The sequence below is a fragment of the Aythya fuligula genome, chromosome Z, assembly GCF_009819795.1.
Source record: "Aythya fuligula isolate bAytFul2 chromosome Z, bAytFul2.pri, whole genome shotgun sequence".
NCBI classification, from domain to species: domain Eukaryota; kingdom Metazoa; phylum Chordata; class Aves; order Anseriformes; family Anatidae; genus Aythya; species Aythya fuligula.
Genome location: NC_045593.1, coordinates 50,324,239 through 50,345,823, shown reverse-complemented (window position 1 = coordinate 50,345,823; position 21,585 = coordinate 50,324,239). Strand labels below are relative to the sequence as shown.

Genomic DNA, 21,585 nt, shown 5'->3' with positions numbered 1-21,585 from the left:
GCGACCGAAAAAAAAAATCGCTTCCTTCCGGAGCGGCGGCGGCGGCTGCGACTTCCCCGGCGCGGCGCGGGGACCGCCGCCGTCGTCGTCGGCGCCCTCCGGGGTGAGGCGCTCGGAAGCCGCGGAGGAAGGCGGCGGAGCGGCGAGCAGCGGGGGCCGGGGCCGCCGCCGCCGCCGCCGCCGTGTGGAGGAGGCAGAGCGGTGGGAGGGGCGGGGAGGGACCAGCCGCGGCGGTGACAAGGTGCCAGCGGAGCCGAGGGGCCGCCGCTAGTGCTCCGCCCGCCCGCCCGGAGAAGTTTGCCTCGGCAGCAGCGCGGCCGCCCGGGCCGCCGCGGCGGGGCAAGGGAGCAGCGCCGGGAGCCGCCGGCCCGGGCCGGGGGTCGCCTCCGTCGGGACGCGGCGGGGGGACGCCGCCCCGGCCGCGCCATGGCAGCGCGGTCCCGGAGACCCTGGCTGAGCGTGGTGCTGGGGCTGGTGCTGGGCTTCACCGCCGCCTCCTGGCTCATCGCCCCCCGGGTGGCCGAGATGAGCGAGAAGAAGAGGCGCGGCGCCAGCCTCTGCTCCTACTACGGGCGCTCGGCGGGGCCGGGGGCGGCCGGGGGCGCCGCGGCGGCGGGCGGGCAGCAGGCGGCTGCGGCGGTGCTGGGCGGCACGGGCGTGAGGAGCAGCCCCTGGGCGGAGGAGGGCACGGTGTCCAGCCCTGCCGGCGGCGGGGAAGGGGAGCCGGAGGAGGAGGAGGAAGGCGGCGAGAAGCGGAGCGGCCGGCCCGGCGGCAGCCACAACGGCAGCGGGGACTGGGGGGGCGCGGGGGGCTGCGCCAAGCCCCGCAACTTCCTCTACGTGGGGGTGATGACGGCCCAGAAGTACCTGGGCAGCCGGGCGGTGGCGGCCCAGAGGACGTGGGCGCCCTCGGTGCCGGGTCGCGTGGAGTTCTTCTCCAGCCAGGGCTCCGCCGCGCCCCCCGGGCTGCCCCCGCTGCCCGTCGTCGCCCTGCCCGGCGTGGACGACTCGTACCCGCCGCAGAAGAAGTCCTTCATGATGATCAAGTACATGCACGACCACTACCTGGACAAGTACGAGTGGTTCATGCGGGCGGACGACGACGTCTACATCAAAGGTGACCGCGGGCGCCCCGACGGCCGGAGGGACAGGGGGAGGGAATGAAGGAGGGAGGGAAGGAGGGAGGAAGGCGGGGGACCCCCGGGGAGGCGGTGCGCGGTCCCCCGTGGGCGTGGGATACGGGTGCTCCGGGCGTGGGATCCTCGGGGATGCTCCGCCGTGGGTCCCCTCCTCTCCCGTCCCGTCCCGTCCCGTCCCCTCGGGCGGGGCGGCGCCGCCGGGAGCCGGGCTCGTCCCGAAGGCTCCGGTTTGGTCCCCTGCGGAAATCAGCACTCGTAAAAGTTCTCTCGGTTGGCTCGCTGGCACCGTAGCTGAGCCGTCGCAGCCCCTGAAAGGCGACTTGTAAAGCTGGGGGTGTGCTTCGCGGCGGCGGAGTGTCGGCCCTGACGCCGTCAGGGTTCTGTAGCAGCGCTAGGAAGGATGTTCTGAAACCTGCTTCCTTTTGGTGTGTGTTTGCTGCTGCAAGAAAAAAGGTTGTTTTCTGGTAATAAGAGTAAAATCGCTGTTACTTGTGAAATGTACTGTTCTTAGGTTAAAGAAAAAAAAAGGCTATAAGCATAAACCTAGGTTAGAGGCATCATACAAACTGTTGAAAGTTAACTTGAGGTAACAGCACACTTGCCTATTTGTCACTTGGTTTGTCTGAATCATTTAATAGACTGCTTGTTCGTCAGCAGTCATTCATCTGTGAACTACACACACACATGTACATGTGTTTGGTTGAAGAAGTAAAAGGTGTCACCGTTTTTTTGGGGCTCGTTTCCAAGTTGTAGAAAACCTCTCTTTAATTGGATCCAAAGTAAACCTGTCCATCAACTCTGAATTTCAAGTAAATATTAAATCACAGTTTCTTGCAAAAATAGGTAAGTTTTGTAAAGGAAGTGTGTGTAAACAATGTAGCACAAGACACAGTTTGGAAAGTGCCTGATTTTCACCAGGATCCTAGAGGAAGTACAGGAAATTATTCTGTATCAACTCTATGCTACTTAATTTAGGTTTGTTCTTGTCTTTACAAAAAACAATCACATTAAATGAACCTGACTCTTCCCCTCACTGTCCTCCTCAACCTAGAACTATATTGACAAATTGTCGCGCTTTAGGGAGTTTTAAACAAGCAGGGGACAGTTTTCCATCAGTGTTGGTTGAACAGGACAAGGTTTTGATCATATTCTCATATAAGTCTGAGAAATGTAATCTTGTTCAAGGATATTTTCAAGTAGGTGTGTAATACTGGATTGGAAGTTGTTTCCTGTGATAGTCTGAAGTGCATTTAAAAAAAAAAAAAAAAAGTTTGAGATAGAGGAAAACAGATGGCTGGCAGTATAGACAGAGAAATAACAGTAATCTTTTATCTTTCTCAGGTGAAAAATTGGAGGAGTTTCTTCGCTCATTGAACAGCAGTAAACCTCTGTACTTGGGACAGACTGGTCTGGGCAATATTGAAGAACTCGGAAAACTGGGGCTTGAGCCTGGAGAGAATTTCTGCATGGGAGGGCCAGGAATGATCTTCAGCCGGGAGGTCCTCAGGAGGATGGTGCCACACATAGGTGAATGCCTTAGGGAGATGTACACCACTCACGAGGACGTGGAGGTGGGAAGGTGTGTCCGAAGGTTTGGAGGAACACAGTGTGTTTGGTCATATGAGGTAAGTAACAGTATTTGTTGCAAGGTGGTGTTTGTTTACAGGGTTTTGCATCTTGCAACGTAAGTAGCTCTATCTGCCGTCTCTTCCCACCAAAATTATGCTTTAATGCATGCATCAGCATGTAAACTGTAGACTGCAAGGAAAAAAAGATAGGAGAACATTCACAGCATGTTGTTGCAAGCATATTTATTTCTACTCGTATTTTTCAATTTTCATTTGGTGACAGTTACTGTAGCTTGTGTCTGTGAGCAGCCATGTTGTAAGTATTGCTATGCTATAAGTTGCTAAAGCATTACTACCTTTAGGGTTTCTATATATAATCCTTGGCAGGATGCTGCCATATTAGATGTATGCTGTAAAGGTTGGAGCCATTTAAAAATTATTTCTGTATAAGCATGTGGCATATCTTTTTCTTCTGCACCACAGGTTTGTAAAATATGTTGTGGTATTTGAAGAGGAATTGCCTGTATTTTCTTAATTATTCAGAATAGAGTTCCTTACAGGCAAAAGCAGAAATAGAGCTATTTTTTCTCTTGTACAGATACAAAGTTTGTTACACTGCCCGTGTCTATGATATACTTTCAACAGTATTTTACTTAGTGTAGGGACAGTGTTTAAATTTATTACAGACACACACAGTATAACAAATCTTACTATGCTGAAGTTGGTTTAGAACAAATGACTTCATTCAGTAGCAGCATTTTCTGAAGTAATAAAGATGTGTTGCAGTTCCAGAAAAGTTTGTTTGCAATGCCATAACTGAAATTCAGGGTTATTTCACTGAAAATATTGTGGTTAATAGCAAGAGTATCTTTGTAGATAAAAATAGACTGTGTGCAACTGACAGAAAGGGTGAAGGGTGATAACTAATACGATGAATACAGTTTTGGTTATTTTGACTGGCTCTTTAATATTAATGTATGCTTGCCCTTGTGGCATTACCTCATTAAGCAGGAAAATCATTTAAATGGGCCACTGAAAGAGGTTATGTGCTATTAAAGACAAAAAGACAGGAAAAATAATTGGTTTTGTGCATTAGTGTTTTTTTTTTTTTTTTTCTGAGAGGCCTGGGAAAAGGTGGCCATTTAAAAATGGGTTTGGTAGGCTGCAGTGCATGAATAGTGAATGAACAATAAATCTTGAATAGTTAGTACTTGGTTCAGTTTTTGGGTGTGGAAATCTTATCCCTTATTCCACTATATAGGGGTATTTCTAGAGACTACTTCAACAACTATTGTAAATTAGAACGTAGAAAAAATACACCAGTGGCACTATTAGAGCTGGGAAGGTATTAATTGTGCAGATGGGAATCGATGTTGGGCTAGCAGTTCTTAATCAGACTTTTAAACAGTGTGCTACACTGGTAGCTTAATCTTACATTCAGATATGTTTGTGCTTTGTCTGTAAAAGGTCATTTAAAAATCCTTACAGGCATTCGATGCCTGCTGATCTGTATCAGTAGCAGAAATATGATTCTGCATGACAGGAGTATTTTGGAAGTTTTTTGTTGTGTTTATTTTTCCTGTTTTGTTTTCTTGGGAGGAATTTTGGGGAAGAGAACAAAAAAGGTAACATTATCACCATGGTTGTAATTTATTTTGAAGTTGAACATTAGGAAACGTTTGTTCTGGAAATTGAGTGTAAGTGAGATAGAGACGAAGTGTGATAGCTGGAGCAAAAAAAAAGTCTGCTTTTTTCTCTTTTGGAGACTTGAGTTATAAGACTCCCCAGAACCTCAGCTTTTCGTGGTAAGATTGGAGCCTGAAAGTTCAAACTTAATGGAACAGGACCATGTGTTTTTATGGGGTCTGGAGTGACACCAGTCTTGACTGTCAGTTGCTCCTGAGGACCCTATGTCTATATAATGAAGAATGGTAAAAGAAAAGTAAACAAAGGTTTTGGACGTTTTAATAGCAGCTTCTCATTTCTGGCTAGTATTTCTGTCTGTTAGAAGAATCTCTAACCTTGTTGCCTATGCAACAGATCCTCCAGAAGATGCAGATGATTAAGACAAAGCTGCTTAGAGTGCTATCCTAGTATTAAATCTGAGTGAAGTAGGGTATGCTGGAGAGAGAGAGCAGCCCAAACCTAGCTATTTTGAGGCATGAAAAATGGGTGCTTCCCGTCTGTATCAATTTAGAAATGATATGGAACAGACCAAAAGTATAGCAGGCCACTTTACTGATTTGCTTAAGATTGCTGTTCTAAAATATCTACACTTTATATCTAAAAAACTTGAAATATCAAATTATTTTAGGCATACATTTTGCAAGAGTCTTTTGGAACAAATTTTATTTTTGCTATGATGCAGAGCTGCAAATTTAATATTATGGTTTCAGAAAAGCTCTGGATATTCTAATAAACCAAAAGTCCTCAGCTTTAGTTCATGCTTGGGCATAGTTTCATCCCCTTGTGTTGTGAAGCTGGTTACTTAGTGTGGTCTAATATGGTACCCGAACTGATTGTAGAACTGCAAGTTGTTAAATTAGACTGTGACGGGGGTTTACTTTTTCCCTAGGTTATTAAAACTCTCTCTTTGTTCTTTTCCATCACTGCATAAGATCAGCCACACTATTTCGGTGTTAGAAGGGGAATTATTTTTATAGGTGTATGTGCAAAACCAAAGACTGTGGCTTGGGCATTCTGCATAATCAGTTCCAAATTTATCTTGAAGTCCTCTTGTTGTTTTGAAGTATTAAACTGAGACCTGCTCAACTGCAAGATTTTTCTGACCATCACTTTTTCTGACATCAAGGAAGGTTTTGGGTCTTGCATGAGGACTGATATAAACTGGAAACAGTTCCATTCAGATTCACAGAAATAGAAAAACTGTAGAAAAATTAAATCTGTGTGGCATCAGTTACTAGATTTCTTTCTCAAGAAACTGAAAATCTTTTTTTTTTTTTTTTTTCTTTTTTGGTGAGGATAAAAGAAATTGAAGAACTCCTGAGAAAACCTGAGGCGCTTGATCTTTGACAGGTGGCTGTGGTGGTATAGGTTAGCCTGGCTGCCTCTCAGGCTTTGTTCTGCTTTTACTGTGGAGATACAGCAAGTATGGTGTGTTTGGTTTTACGTGTATACTAGTTTATATGCTTATACTGGCTGGCAAGGAGAGGGCTACAACTTTGTTTTTGTTTTGTTTTGGTTTTGGTTTAAGATTTTTTTTTTCCATCAGAATGAACAGGAAAAGAAGAGGTGTACAAACCCACAGTGATTCACTCTTGCTCTGAGAGTAATTTTCTAGAGCTTAATCCTCACTGTGCTCAGCTGGAAGCCAGGGCTGAAGCATGGTTTCCCATGTGCCACATCGTATGGCTGAGGTGATCTGTCTTGCTCTCTCTCCTGATAGGGCTCCTCCAATTTAAAGTAGTCATCAGATTGCTTGGAAATTAATTTAATAACAGGGTTTCTCAGGCACTTGTGTGGAGCAGGAGGCCCAAGTCTGCCCTGTGGCTACGATTGAGCAGATGCCCTCAGTCAGTGTGGCACAGCCTGAGGGATGACGGCTGCCCACAGAGGCCGTCCTGCTCTGTGCCACTCTGCTATATGGGCCTGTGGTGGTCTGGGCTGGGGGTGATCTGCCCAAACCTCTGCCTGATGGAGGAACAAAGGGGTGGTGGTGCCAGGGAGTGACCAGGGAGGACAGCAACAGGTTGCTGCCTTAGTAGCTGTTTATATGCAGCTGGCCAAGAGCAAAAGCTCAGCTGTAGCCTAGCTGCAGAGCAGTGGCCAACAGCCTGGTGGGGGCTTTGTGCCGTGCACAGGTCATTTCCCTCCTGCTTTCTGCACAAAATTGGTCTTTGTTCTGATGTGTTTCTTAACTGATTCTACAGTTTTGGTGATGCAAGGTTTATTACACCTTTAGCGAATAGGGTGTAATATAATAGGGTGTAAAATGCCTCCCTGAAAAGTCTCTGTGCTGTTTTTTCATGTGTTAACAACTTTTGCTTCCCCAAATCAATAATAATAGAGATTAAAGAGGGCCTTCTGTGTTCTCAGAGTCCATTTTTCAAGCGAGCCTCTTTCCTCCACTAATTTTGAAGCCTAGAAATGCTTTTCTGTAAATGAAGCGGCTAGCTTGGTGTTACTGACTCATACTTGTTTTATTCATTAGAAAATAAAAATAAAGTTAAAAAACTGAGATCGTGTTTCTTGCTGTGCCTTTTAGGAGGGCCTTGACTCTTGGTTATTTGGGAAAAAAAAAAAAAGGCTGGCTGCTTTTTCCTCCCACCTTCCTTTTTATTTATATGACGTTTCTGGTTTCAGAAGATGGTTTTGTAATTTGTAACTTAAATGTATAAAAGATTAAATAGTGTACTTCTCAAAAGGGCAAACTAAAATACAAGTCATAAATTAGGTGACTGTAACAATTCTAGCAGAAATCAAACATTGTCAGTGTATAAATACTGGCTATCAGCAAAACAGAAGGATTTCTTCAGAAACTGAAAAATAACAAATTCAACACAAACACATTTAAAGACCATTCATCAACATAGATGGGACACAGTGTAATGCTAATTTTGTAAGGCTTTTCTTTTTGTAGTCTTTTTCCCATTTCTACAGGAGAAAATACGCATTCATACAAAATGTCCCTTATCCTTTAAATCTTTTGGTAATGCATGCTTTGATATTTGAAAAAAAAGTTTTACTTTGACTGTACATACAGGCAGTCCACATTAATGGCTGTTTGCATTTTCCTGTAGTCTTTTTCGTTCTACAAAGTTCTATGAAAACCATAGAAAGAATAGTCTCAGTAGTTTGACTTTTTTTTTTTTTAAATAAAACAGCTATTTAATATCCTATTTGTTGTTGATTCACAGTATTTACAGCAATTTTCCTGTGAAAATGTCTATTCAGATCAAATTGCTTGCTCAGAAAGGTTCCCTTTACAGTGCGACTGGCACTGTGACTGTCTTCTGGGGTTCTGGAACCCTTACAAGCCATCTTCTGCTTCCTCTGAAAGTACTTTACCTCACAGCTAAACTTTGAGTTGAACACTACACCAAACATAGGCATTAGACGTGTATTTGCCTTTGGTGAAGATAAGATGGTGTTTGGTCACTTGGGTACTGGCATGCTTGATCTTAAAACAGCAGCACCCATACTTAAACATTGGTTTTGGGCAGCTACATTTAATAGTAATATAAATGCAATGATTGTGTTAAAAAAAAAAAAGTGTAGAATGAGCTATCAGTAACCCTTGAATAACAATTCATGAAATAGTGAATCATTAAGATTGTAGCAGCATCTCTGAGGGCATGAGAAGAGGAATAGGATGATCACAGAGGCCTCAACTATTTGCATAAATGGCCAATTACTGGTACAGAATTGTGTATCTGCTCTCTTAACTACTTGTTATTAAAAGCTACCTCATTACAGCAACGGTAATGGTAGTTATCAAACATGATAACTGTAATATAATTCTCAACAGGTTGGAAAAATGAGTTATATTTCCATACCATTCCATATCATTATCCATATCCATACCGTTCCATATGTACAATGTTTCTGTGTGTACATGATACCAAATAATATAAAAGTCGTTAAATGTGTATGCTATTGCATACACATGCAATACTAATCATAGTGCTGACATTGGGTCATTCCTCTATTGCCCCACGTCATCTTGCAAGGTCATCTTGGCTGGCAGTTGGATGGTTCAGGATGTGAAACCAGTTGTGCCTTGTACTTAAATTTATTGGAAGTCTTCAGTGTTTACCCATGTGGCTCACTCAGTAGGACTGCAAGAATTGGAGATCCTAGTATCTCTGCTGTGAAGGATTCAGATGGTGTTACCCACAGCCAACAAAGAAGGGTGTGTTGGCACACACAAGGCCACAGCTGTGGCTTCTTCAGTGGTGGAGGGCATGTGAGCTACAGAGCCAAGTGCTGAGGGGGCTTCTTCTCAGCCTGGTGAAGAGTTTGCTGTTCATAGGTTTCTGGATTGTTTGCCAATTGGATGCCTTGTGTTTTCGGCTGTGCCCCGATAGGAAATACTGTTCAACATGTTTTATTTGAGTTGATACCTGTGTAGTTCTGACTGCCAGTGCTAAGTTTTCAAAGTCCTAGCTGGCTTCTTTGTGTGGTTTAATGTCCATGATGTGAAAAGTCTGTGGGAGCATTCCTTGTAACATGGTTTCCTCTAAGATGCCAGCAGGTATTTATATGCAGGACTATGTTGGCTAGCTGACAGCTTTCTAGTCTGTTTTGAGTATTTGTACATATTAAAGGTTTTCCTCGTAAAGAATAAGACCCTTTTTGAATTACCAAAACATCTCACAGACAAACACGATGAAAAAAAAAGAGGAAAAGTTCCAAAATGATTACAAATTGTCTCTATTTGTGTATGTGGGTATTGTGAATCATCTCTCACCCTACACAGAAGTTTAAACCTAAATATGTTCAACTTTTTATCATGTTTGTTCTAGTTTTATTGGAAATGTGTTCTCAAAACTTCTGTGCAATTGGTATCTTCATATCTGGAGTGGTATCTTCATAAGAGTCTAGTGCAGAAGGCTAGCTTTTAGTGTGTTTAAAAATAGAGACAGTGCAATTGTGACACAACTATTTTGACAGTCATCTCATTTGAAACCATCACATCAACCTTTTTGACAGTGCCTGTCACATTATGCAAGGAGTAAGCTTGATATTTAAAAATATGCTTGCAGGTGAAGAACTTGCCTGGTTTAGGGTCAAGAGTATATTCAGCGCTGTAAGTGAATCCATGAAACAAAGCACTGGGAAACCCTGACATGTTTAAGTTTTACCCTGAAATTATTTTCTGCCTTTTACCTTAAAATCAAAGAAACCAAAACATGTGGAAATCAGCATTTCCTAAAGGTAGTTCTAGAATTTTGTTTTCAAAGTCTTGTTATTTCCTTGGTGTTCTGAAGTATAAACTTCCCTTCCACACGTACAGGTTTGATCAAGTTTATTAGTCATACTTTGACAGAGTTTTTTGTTTGACTATATTACTTGAGCCTTTTTGGAGATGAGTAGTATGTTGCAGACTTATCAGGCAAAGAGCATGGAATTGAGCAAAGAGTGTGAGCAAAGCCCGTCTTTACAGGCTATGATAGTAAGAGTCTCTCTGCTCCTGCTCTCTCCCTTCTCCCAGAGCTGATGAGTTGGTTCCAACTTTACATCCTTTGATAAACTCAGGATACTAAGATGCTGATGAGAAAATTCTCACAAAGAGAGAAACTGGAAGTTGTAAAATAGAAGAGCTAGACAAACAAAGAAACAAAATCCCCTAATGTTTCCATAAAGAAGTATTTGAAATAAGCACTAATTAAACATACTTATAGTCACTGCGGTATTTCATTAGACATAAAAATAGGATAGACATAAAAATAGGGTCTTTTTTTAGAATAAGCTTGTAAGACACTTTTCTATTTTTGTATGTTTCTTGGGAGTTCTCTACAAGTAGACAAATAGGCATAAAGTGTAGCTGGACCATTTTATGTGTTTATTCATTCTGTGGTTATCATTACCAGCCTGGTTTTCCACCTATTTTCAGTTTGTTTGTTTGTTTTTATGAGAAGGTGTATTTTAAGTCATTTTCTTATATGATGCTCTAATATGTTTGTTTTAATTTATGTATTTTATTTCTTTATGAAACATGAAATATTTTTAAAATGCAAGTATCAATTTAGAGTGTAGCAAGAACTGCTGAGCTTTGAAGAGTTTATTCCATCTGTGCAGTACTGGCTAATGTTTTAAGCTCAGGGTTAGTCCACAGGGTTAGTCCTACTCTTTAGGACATATTTGAAACTGGACAACAAATAAATGTATAGTTCCACCTGAGTGTTCTTGACTTTCTAGGTCACTTAGAAAAGTGACACTTAGAAGAGATTTTTGTCCTTCTTTTGGGAATTCTTTTAAAACATACCTATTATTTAGGAAACAAAGAACATCTTAAACTAGAGGTATAATTTCAGAAAATTCTGGAGGAGGATAAGAGGCCTGGTAACTGACATGGACTTTGTGAGTGCTGTTTTATGTATAATTTAGTCTTGAAACAAACCTATGAAAGTGAAGGTTACCTTTTCATTTATTTTAACTGAGTGCTTTGGAATCACATTTTCCACAGTCATTTTCCACATTGCTTGGAGTTTATCTTTGGTAAATTAACCCTTTTGTATGTTAAAAATGAATAATTAAATAAATAGAATCAGGAAAAGTCTAAAATAAGTCTCTTCTGGATTATGCTAGTTTAACTAAGCAGTTAGAAGAATATTGATGACTAAACACTTACTGACTTACAAAACAGAACAGACTTTTTTCTTAAATTTTCAGATTAGGGTGAAATATGATTCAGAAACTTGCAGCATTCATTTTAATATTTTTCAAAGTGGATTATCATTTTGTGCCTTTTTTTTTGTGTACACTTAAAGCTCTGATTTCATATTTTCAAGATTGCATTAAATTGCATTTGTGTACCAAGCCGTTATTTTATTTTTTAAAATTTTTTAACATCTAGTCAAGAGCAAGTTAACATCTGAAGGATGACTAATTTGCTGTTGTTAGATAGGAGTACGTTCATGGAGCCCTTTCTGGGTATGGCATGTGTAAACGAGCTCCTTTATTTCCTACTCCTAGGATGAAAGCAGATGTACTAAAGAAATAAGGTATACAAGGCTGCAATGCAGAGGAAGTATGCATGGCCTTAACTACTACATGAGCTGTACATTGTAAATCTGTTTGAGCAGAAATACACATTTATATGTGAATACACATTAAAACTTGTGCCTTGTTGATAGCCATACTCCCTAGGGATGTAAGTTAAGCTTCTTCAGAGCTTTTAAGCCGTGTTTCTACACATTTACTGCAGTTATGCTTCTGTAAAGCTTAGGAATTTAGCTTTCAGTTTGTTCTTCATTTCTCTTCATAGTTACATCAGTGCCTTTCTGTCCTTTATATATATGTATTTTTGCTTCCAGCTTCAATTAAACTTAGCTTTTCGTCTTTTCATTTCCCTTGAAAGATTTTTTTTTCCAGCTACAGACTGCAGTGCACCAACTATCAAATAACTTTTCATCACCAAAGGGGACTATCTTACAGACCAGTTCTTATCCTACTAGAAGTGTACAGCTTCCTATTTTTGATTATGATAAAGCACAGTGAGTTTTTCTGTAACTTTATATCAGCTTTGGGCAAAATTTGCTAAAGTATGTGAATCATAGTTCCAGTAGCCACGGGATTTAGCTAGGATTGAAAGTAGCTGATGACAAAATGGTTAGGAAAAGTTCCTAACTTGGCAAATGAAACAGTTTTATTAAATGGTCTAAGAGTTTTTAATTGCTTTTTAAAAATAATTTGTTAGGTATAAGTCTATCCTGCTATAACAAATGAAGTCAGGTATCAGTATTTTGGATTCCTCTTTTCTTGTACTTGACATTTCTATAATTGCAGATATTTTTCTTCCTGTGCTAGGGGGAAAATAGTTGCACCTATTGAAGGTAGTTGCCTGGAATGAAAGGACAAAAATGCAAAATACTGTAAAACACACATAAAAGTGTTTTTTCTTATTATTTTGCTATAGTAATTTTGGTAACTGTATTTTTACTATATCCAAGAGGGCCGTGTAAGTGTATGTACATTTCTTTTGTGGCACATTGATGCTTTGAAGTTTGCTTAGAGCTGCAGAATGTCTTGTACTTCTCTGCAAAAATTGGTTGTTGTTTGTACCTTTGAGAAAGAATTCTTCTCTGAAACTAGTCATTGGGCATTCCTGCTTGCATACTGGCCATGAGAAGTTAGTATTTGTTTGTCTTCCAAGTCTCTTAGCCTTAGTTTTTAGTGTAATAAGCCTAGCTACAGATTTTCTTCTTAATTCCTGTCCATGCTGTACTGTTGGCACGTATGCAATCTGCCACGGGAGACTGATCCCAGAGACGTACCATCCCCGTGGAGCTGAAGGGGGCTGGATATTTATCTAGAGTCAGTCATCAGCAGTTCCAACCCAAGCTTCCTAACTCATCAGTAAAAGAATGTTTACAGCAGTAGTGATTATTTTAGTTGCATGTGATGGAGAAGCAGGAGAGGGACACCTTCAAAGAAAGTAGGCTGGAATAACAGACTGACATGCATTCGTGGAGTTTGGCATGTTAGAAAATGGCTTCTGTGAATCAGCGCCTCATGACTGGGAGTTGCATCCTCATAAGACTTCTCTCATGAGTTTTTGGCTTAATATAGGATCTCATGATGATGATTTCTGTGTGTTGTGTGTGTAAGTTTGTATGTGTGTATTTTTTAAAACACCACAATTTATTGCTGTTTGTCTTTTTGCTCCACCTTGAGCACTGCGTACTCAAATAGACCATCAGTTTTATGTCATTTACTTTGTTACCAGCTGTTTCTGGAAGCTTCTTATTATTAATGGAGTTACTTAAATAAGTTGCTTAAATTGCTTAAATAAGCAATTGTTATATACAGATAACACCTGGGAGTATAGGAACCTCACCCATGTGAGAAATTCTAGTAATGGAATCCAAAATGGAGTTGTTCCGTTTCTACTGAACATTCTGTTTTTCCATAACATGAATGTGTTTGCTAGTTCATTGAGGAATGTGAAAGCTCTTATGCTCCCATATTGATCTGAATAGGATTTCCATTAGCTGTGGATGCTTTGATAAAATGCTGATAAAAGTTCATTAGTTCCGAAGGGGAAAATCTAATTGAGGCCCTCAGAACAACCATGTTAAATATCTAAGAATGTTCTTAGATATTATATTCTATGCTATTTTAGTAGATTATTTTTTTTTAAATCATATATATATATTTCATATTTCTGAACATTGTGTTACTTAACCTTAGCATTTAAAGATACCCAGCAATATTTCTGCAGGTAACTCCAGAAGGGCAGGAGCTTCCCTTTAGGACAGTTTAAAATAACTATGACATTGAAAATTTGAATGTTTAGTTTAGTATTAAACTCAAAATTTTAATAAAATAACTTCACTGTTTATTTTCCATTGCTAAACATCATTTTGAGACTTACAGTTTTCCTTTGAAAGATTTGTCTGGAGGTCCTGCATTAAGTCCATAGAGAGAACAATGGAAACAAAATACTTGATAATTCACCAGGTTTAATTTTCATCTTATCTTCAGTGTAGATACAGTTTGTGGTCTTTAAAACTTGAAAGAAAACAAAAGATGATGCTTGGGAGGGAGGTGGGAAAGAAATGGATTTGCACTTTTCTTTCTTATTTTTATTCAATCTTTATGTTTAGCCATAATTACATTAGTCAGCTTGGTCAAAATAGTCTGCAGACTAGATACTACCCTATACAAACTAAATAACTATTTTCTTCCTTATCACATCCATCATGGTCATGCAGGTAGGTAACTGAAATGCTTACTAGATTAGGGATTTTAGTTATATGTTAAGAGAAGATTTAATGACTCGTATGAGGACAGAATCATGTCATTGCTCTGTTATTCTTTTAAATGGTTTCAAGAAAAATTCTATATTTTTTATAGTATAATTATTACACTTTGTTCTCTGGAGGTAAATACATTATAAGGTGAGTTTCAGTAGAGCTTTGTTGGCATCTATTCATCAGTACAGATGTGAAAACAGAAATACTATCATATTTAACTGGTTGATACTTCCACTGACTCACACACTCTGAGGAAATATTTAAGAGAATTTAGTGTTTCTTTTTATTCTTCCTAATTGTATAAGAGCTAATGGTTGCTGAAGGACAACTTGGCTACCTGATGAAAGAAGCCAAATTTTTCATTTGGGTGTTCAACTTACATTGGTGTTAGTGACTAGTTACTATTATCTAGGACTGTGTTCTAGATGTGTTTCTGATGAGATGTATTCTGATGTTGATTGCCGTAAAATGTGTGTATTGGAGCATTTGATCTGACTACATGTTTATAAGTTTTCCTTTGTAAATGTTTTTGTAGCTTTTCTTTTTCTTCTTCTAAAGTTAACTCTATTATAACTAAAGCTTTTATTCTAGTGAAACAAAACTAACACAGAAATGACTCTTAAATAGTATTTCAGGGAAAAAAAAAAAAAAAAAAGTACCATCAAAAATCAACCATTTTTAACCATAACTCCTATTTCTTTTTTCCTTTCCATTTAAATTATAGGGATTTTTCCTCCTTCTCTGTCTTAGATAAATTAAAACAAAAGGTTTACCAAAAAGGTTTTACTGACTTTGATGAATAAAATCCAACCTTTAAAATTCTGCTGTGTCAGTGCTTAAAGTACAGTACTGAGGGATTTGTCTTATTTTAGTGCTTGTGCCTTGTTTATAGCTAAAGCACTCGTTTAACGAGTAATGTTCGCATTTATTTATTTATTTATTTATTTATTTATTTATTTTTAATATATATTCTCTATTAAAGCGCAAAAATTTTCCATCATATTTTCAAAATGAGATAGCCTTTTCAGCTCTCAGATTTGCTGATGCAGGATTTACTTTATGGCTCTTGGGTTGAATTGCTTTGTAGCTTTTACACCTAGAGACATGTTCTTTCTCTTGACTTGTAGAGAGGACTCTCCTGGGAATACTTTCCATTCTTCATCTAGTACAAGTATCACTTCCCAGCATTCCTCTTTATAAACATATTGTACTCCATCTAAAATAGTAGGGTTTTCCTTTTTACCTATGCTATGCCACTGAAATACTGTTATAAAAATCTTACTGCTTTAATAAGTGCCTACTTTACTTTCACTTTTAACTTCTTTATGAAAAATATGCTTCCATATGTTCTTGTACTGATATCTTTATTTATTTATTTATTTATTTAACTTAGAAAGCTCTTGCTTCTTGCCTTGTACTTATCCCTTCATACTGATAAATACTACAGACTTTTTATTTGGCTAGGCACAAATCTATGCTTTTTGTTCCTCTTCTTCTCCCAGTAACCCTTCTTTTCGTCTGCCTCAGTCACTTTTTTTTTCCTAAATTTGTGATCAGGATTATGTATAGACAGTACTGTATATGAGAAGTCACCAACTTTTACAATGACACACAATATTTCTTTTACTGGAAACAGCTTCAGTCCTGCAGCTCAGATTTATATTTATCATTTATAAGGCTTCATCACACTGTACATTCATTGTCATCCTGCATTTGGTTGGTACCACTAGGTCAGTGTCATCTTCAGCCATTTTCAACTGTTTAGCTTCTGACTAGAATAGTATTTTACTTAAGTTAAAATTAACCAGTATTATAATGCTTTTTTTAAATGCTTTTTTTTTTTTTTAATTGTATTATTTATTGGTATAATAATATCATATGTTTAATCTTGTTGTGAGTGGAAAACTGTGCTTTCCTAAACTTGATTCTGTATCAGATAAAAATTCCATTTTCCCATATAAAGTGAGTGTGGTTGGTTAGCTTAACCAGGCAACGGCAGGGCAGTCACTGTGGCAATAGAAGGGGGGTTGTGCTGCATTGTGTGATCACATTCCACATGGAAAATGCTCACAGTTGTTCCAAGTCTACTTGTACCTCCTGGGAGAGAAATGATTAGAAAGTAAGAAAGATTTCATCTTGCAAAGAGTTTAATCACACATGATGTGAATTGTTAAGTGCTTTCAATGTAGCTAAAGGAAGCTGTTCAGTACATCTTACAGGAAAGTTGCCTTTTGGTCTTTATCCTCTGTTATTTGCCATTTTCCTTTTAGATGTTGTTTGTTGCAGAAAATCCTGCAAGTTAACACATCACTTACTCTAGATCTCCAAAGGATCTGGAACGATTGTCTTTGAATGCTGGACTTGATTTTTAAAGTCAGTTACTTGAATCTAAAACTGTGTATCTGTGGAAGATAAACATGCAGTAGTTCCCAATTTGTGCATGTGTGTATGTAAATATATATGTGTGTGCATATATTTATAGACAGATACTATAACTATCCTAGGAGAGCAAGACAGTACTTTTTAATGTGGAAGCTTGAGTTAATTTCTTGAAAATGAAGTAAATGAAGTTCTTTTAAAAGAGACTTTTGGCTGTGTTTTTACAAATATGTTCTTATGAAAAGAAGAACGCCATAAATGTGGTGTTTTCAAGATTAAGGGATTTCAAGAAAATAGTATATGTATGGTGGAAATCACCTCTTGAAGATTCATCATTTAGGAAAGATGTTTCAACATCATTCAGACAGGGTGGATGAAGTAAATTGCAAAATGAAAAGTTCAGGTGCTGAATGGGTATATTCTGCAAGTTTTCAGCTTTAGCTTTTATAATGGCACTTAGTGCTTTCTGTCTACGTTGAGTGCGCGTTTCCTTTACACAATTAGGTTGACTGTGTATTCTGAAGAGATGTGCCAACATGTCATTCTGTAACTATCATGAGATTAAAGTGATTTCCAAAGATAATGAATCCTTAATCCGAGACAACAACATTTATATATATATATATATATATGTTCAACACCTATATATATATAGGTGTTAAAAGCCAGGCTGGATGGGGCCTTGGCCAACCTGATATGGTGGGTGACTTCCCTGCCTATGGCAGGGGGGTTGGAGTTAGATGATCTTTAAGGTCCTGCCCAACCCATAATTATATTCAAGTAATCTCTGATCCAGTACTGAGGCCAGTACACCAAAATCCTTTATTTTATTTTATTTTTATTTTTTTTTCTTTTTAAAACACTTAATAAAGTCAAACTTATTTGTTTTTGTAATTGTACAGACTATTTTTCAACTGACAGTGTATGAGTTGTTTCAAAAATATGATTGTTCTCATTCAAGTTTAGCAACAAACGTTCAAATTAGTGTAGTTAAATTCATTTAAATATGTATTCAATAAAAATACTATTGTATAAGTATGTGAAACAGTTTAGCCTTCATCTTTAGCGTGGATTTTTTTGAAGCGTGAGGTATACACCATTTTGCAGATGATGCTACATGATCTTAAGAATGCTTAAGGAAAAAGTAGAGTCATTCAGAAGCTTGTATCAGATTTCACCTCAGGAAAAAGTCCAGTCATAGTTTTGTTGTAGTTATTTAAATTTACCGTTGTGTTTATATTTTTAAAATTAATTCCTAAAAATGTGAAGTTAATTTATTTATACAAAGTTATTTCCAGCATTGCTTCTTCTGAGCTTTTCAGCTTCAGCAATTAGTAAATATATGTGTGTTAAATCTAATGTGTACTTATATTTCTTAAGCAGCTCAGATCATGCCTTCATCTTGAGGTTGGCATCAGTCCTTTAATTACAGAATTTTCTAGGTTGGAAGAGACCTCAAGGTCATCGAGTCCAACCTCTGACCTAACGCTAACAGCCCTCCACTAAACCATTTCCCTAAGCTCTACATCTAAACGTCTTTTGAAGACCTCCAGGGATGGTGACTCCACCACTTCCCTGGGCAGCCTGTTCCAATGCCTCACAACCCTTTCAGTGAAGAAGTTCTTCCTAACATCTAACCTAAAACTCCCCTGGCTCAACTTAAGCCCATTCCCCCTCATCCTGTCACCAGGCACGTGGGAGAACAGACCAACCCCCACCTCGCTACAGCCTCCCTTGAGGTACCTATAGAGAGCGATAAGGTCGCCCCTGAGCCTCCTCTTCTCCAGGCTGAACAAGCCCAGCTCCCTCAGCCGCTCCTCGTAGGACTTGTTCTCCAGGCCCCTCACCAGCTTTGTCGCCCTTCTCTGCACCCGCTCAAGCACCTCCATGTCCTTCTTGTAGCGAGGGGCCCAAAACTGAACACAGTACTCGAGGTGCGGCCTCACCAGAGCTGAGTACAGGGGGACGATCACCTCCCTAGCCCTGCTGGTCACACCGTTCCTGATACAAGCCAGGATGCCGTTGGCCTTCTTGGCCACCTGAGCACACTGCTGCCTCATATTCAGCTGACTATCCACCATCACTCCCAGGTCCTTCTCTGCCTGGCAGCTCTCCAACCACTCCTATCCCAGTCTGTAGCTCTGCTTGGGGTTCTTGCGCCCCAGGTGCAGGACCCGGCACTTGGCCTTGTTGAACTTCATGCAGTTGACCTCAGCCCATCGGTGCAGCCTATCCAGATCCTCCTGCAGAGCTTTCCTACCCTCAAGCAGATCGACACACGCACCTAACTTGGTGTCATCTGCAATTAATACGAAGCAGCAAATAATGCAGTCTGTGTAGCATACAAGTGGTCTTCTGCTAGCTCTGTGAGCTTTCTTGGAATAAAAATACTAATTTCTGCAGAACCTTTTCCTAAGTAAATAAATCAATTTTAGTTGTAGACCTAAAACTGGCTCTGGTGTCTTTTTTGCTGTGATCTCTGTTACATGCAATCTTTAGGTATGAGAATTTTTATTGGTGGTGCACTTTTGGTATTAGAGTGGTGAGAATAGTCAAGACTCAAGGGAAGCTCTGGGTCTCCATAGCATGTATAGGTGTTAAAGCTGCTATCCACTACAAGTGGTCTGAGCTGAGCAGCCCACCTGCTCACTTTGCTCTGATCAAAATTCCCATCCTGTTATATATTTTTCCTGTAGCTGCAGTAGGAAATCTTTGGCTTGTGGGCCAGGTACAGCCTGTGAGTTTGTGATTGGCAGCAGTGGCTTTTTTGTGTTTTGCTTTGGAGTAGCACAAAAATGTTGTCTTCTGTGGTGCATTTCCTCCTGTGTGGTCCATATGCAGTCTCCATACTTTCCTCTAATCATAGAGTCTTAGAATGGTTTGGATTGGAAGGGACCTTGAAGATTACCTAGTTCAAACCCTTCAACCAAACCAGGTTGCCCAAAGGCAGCCTGGCCTTAAACACTTCCAAGGATGGGGCATCCACAACTTCTCTGGGCAACCCATTTCAGTGCCTCACCACCCTCAGACTAAAGAAAAGTGATCACTTTTAGCCTCTATCTTGGGAAGTTTCTTCAGTTTTACATGCAGATCATGCCACCTACTGAATGTTGTGACTGATTTTCTGACATGAAGTCACCTCCTTGCACAGGGCTCCTGCTCCACCCATGCAAAATGTATACTGTGGTTCTTGTTTCTTCTATTGAAGTGATAGGAAAACCTACACATCCATAAAGTATAGCCCCATGTTACTGTGGGAGCAAAACTGTTGAAAAAACTACAGTCTGTCTATGAAAAGAAAATAATTGTGTTAGTTAATGAAGTAGATGTGCAAGTCAAACATTTATGAACGGTAGGTTGTGAGGTGTTAAGGCTTTCATTCAGTGGTTTGAAAATACCTGGGAAGGAGAGATGTCATTTTCAGTGCATGAAACATCAATAGGAGGTTATTGAGGAGCAAATACAAACTTTCTAGTCATTTTTGAACTTTTTTTTTTTTCCTGGAGTCCCAGAAAAGCAGCTCAACTTTTTTCTTTCTACTTGCTAAGTCAAGAAATACATGCGCAGACACTCTCCAGCTACATTCTCTTCATTCTCTTCATCAAATTTTCACTTGAACTCTCCTGCAAGCCCCCCAGTGTTTTTTTTCTTTTGATCAATATGCACATTTTCATAATACTTAAGTGTTGTTGCTCCCTCTTCCAGAGAGAAGCATTGGAAACCATGGATAACACTTCTGTGTGCTGAGCAGCTACATGCCATTGGTGTAAGTGTTGCTTTGACACCAAGCATGTCTGACGATAAAGTCAATTTTGTTAGAGAGTCCTGTACACCTGTGCACCTCTGTCTTTATTATCTTCTTATCTTTAATTTCGGTACAATTTTTCTGATGCCCAAAATTGTATACATTGTTCCTGAATTCATAAGGTCACATAGTTTGAACACACCCTTTATTTCTGTTCATTATCAAAAGTTCTTCAGCTATTAAACATTCATAAGTAGCATTTGTAGTCATGACTTTTCAAAACCTGAATAATGTGATCATCATGGGGCACTTATCTGAAGGTTTTGTCTAAACTGAAGGAAGGAACAGCTTTTAGAAAGCATTTTTAATGTTTAATAATTTCATATGCATTAATTACCCTAATGTTCTCTAGATAATAAAATCACCCAACAATATAAATGCTTTCAGCATGGTAATTTATGTTTTCTTAGAATTTCTTCTTGAATGCTGGCAGCCGTGTTCTGTGTTCCAAATCTTTCAGCTTTTATCAGTTAAATGTGGTTACTTCTCAAGATCATCTGGATGGGAGACTTATGGAAGATCTTGGGTGTTTGAAAGAAATGATCCTAATAATAATAATAACTTACACAGTTCTTGGTTTCCTGAATCCATGCTTAGTGAATGCCTTCAGACGATGCTGAAGAGCAGAGCACTTGTGGTAGAGAAATTTTGAGAAAATGTCTTCAGAAGTGATACAAAATTTTTCTGCCAATTCACTGTCAAGGGTGGTAAGCCCTTGCACTGCTCTAGTTACTGTGCCATCTGGGGCAGTATTGTTGGGTATAAAAGTGCAACAGTGGTTGCTCAGTATCACACACACACCTCCTTTTCTCCGCGGGCATCATATCTAATGCTGTTCTGGTTTCCCAAGACATTTTGCTGGTGGCATCTAGTTGTTCAGCGATTTGTCTTATCGCATCCCTTGTATAATTTATGAATCTCTGCTGATAAGTATAATTAGTCCAATCCATATTCTTATTGATTGTTACCCACCAGAACAGTGACTCAAACCCTGCAGCAATTTGATTCCTTGGTTTCTGTTCATCGGGAACTCCTCTAGGCACCCCAGTAGAATCTATGTATCTATCATCAAATGATATTCCTGAGTTTCTTTTTCTTCTTCTGGGTATTTGTGATGTTTCTCTTTCAAATACCAGGGTGAAGGGTATAGCTAATTGAAAAAGTGCAAAAGTGCCTCCCCAGTTAGATGATAGGGTGGACCGTACAATCTTCCCTCCACAGTACCACCAGAGATCTGCCCTGGGGATCTCAGG

General features: G+C 39.8%; 1 protein-coding gene across 1 annotated transcript in view; it reads left to right on the top strand.

The window, feature by feature from the left end:
• Window positions 1-426: 426 nt before the first annotated feature.
• CHSY3 (chondroitin sulfate synthase 3) overlaps window positions 427-21,585 on the top strand; it is a 197,547-nt gene continuing 176,388 nt past the window's right edge. Inside the window, exons 1-2 of the mRNA XM_032206403.1 lie at window positions 427-1,117; window positions 2,481-2,764. Coding sequence (XP_032062294.1) covers window positions 427-1,117; window positions 2,481-2,764 — 975 coding nt within the window. The remainder of the gene's footprint in view (window positions 1,118-2,480; window positions 2,765-21,585) is intronic.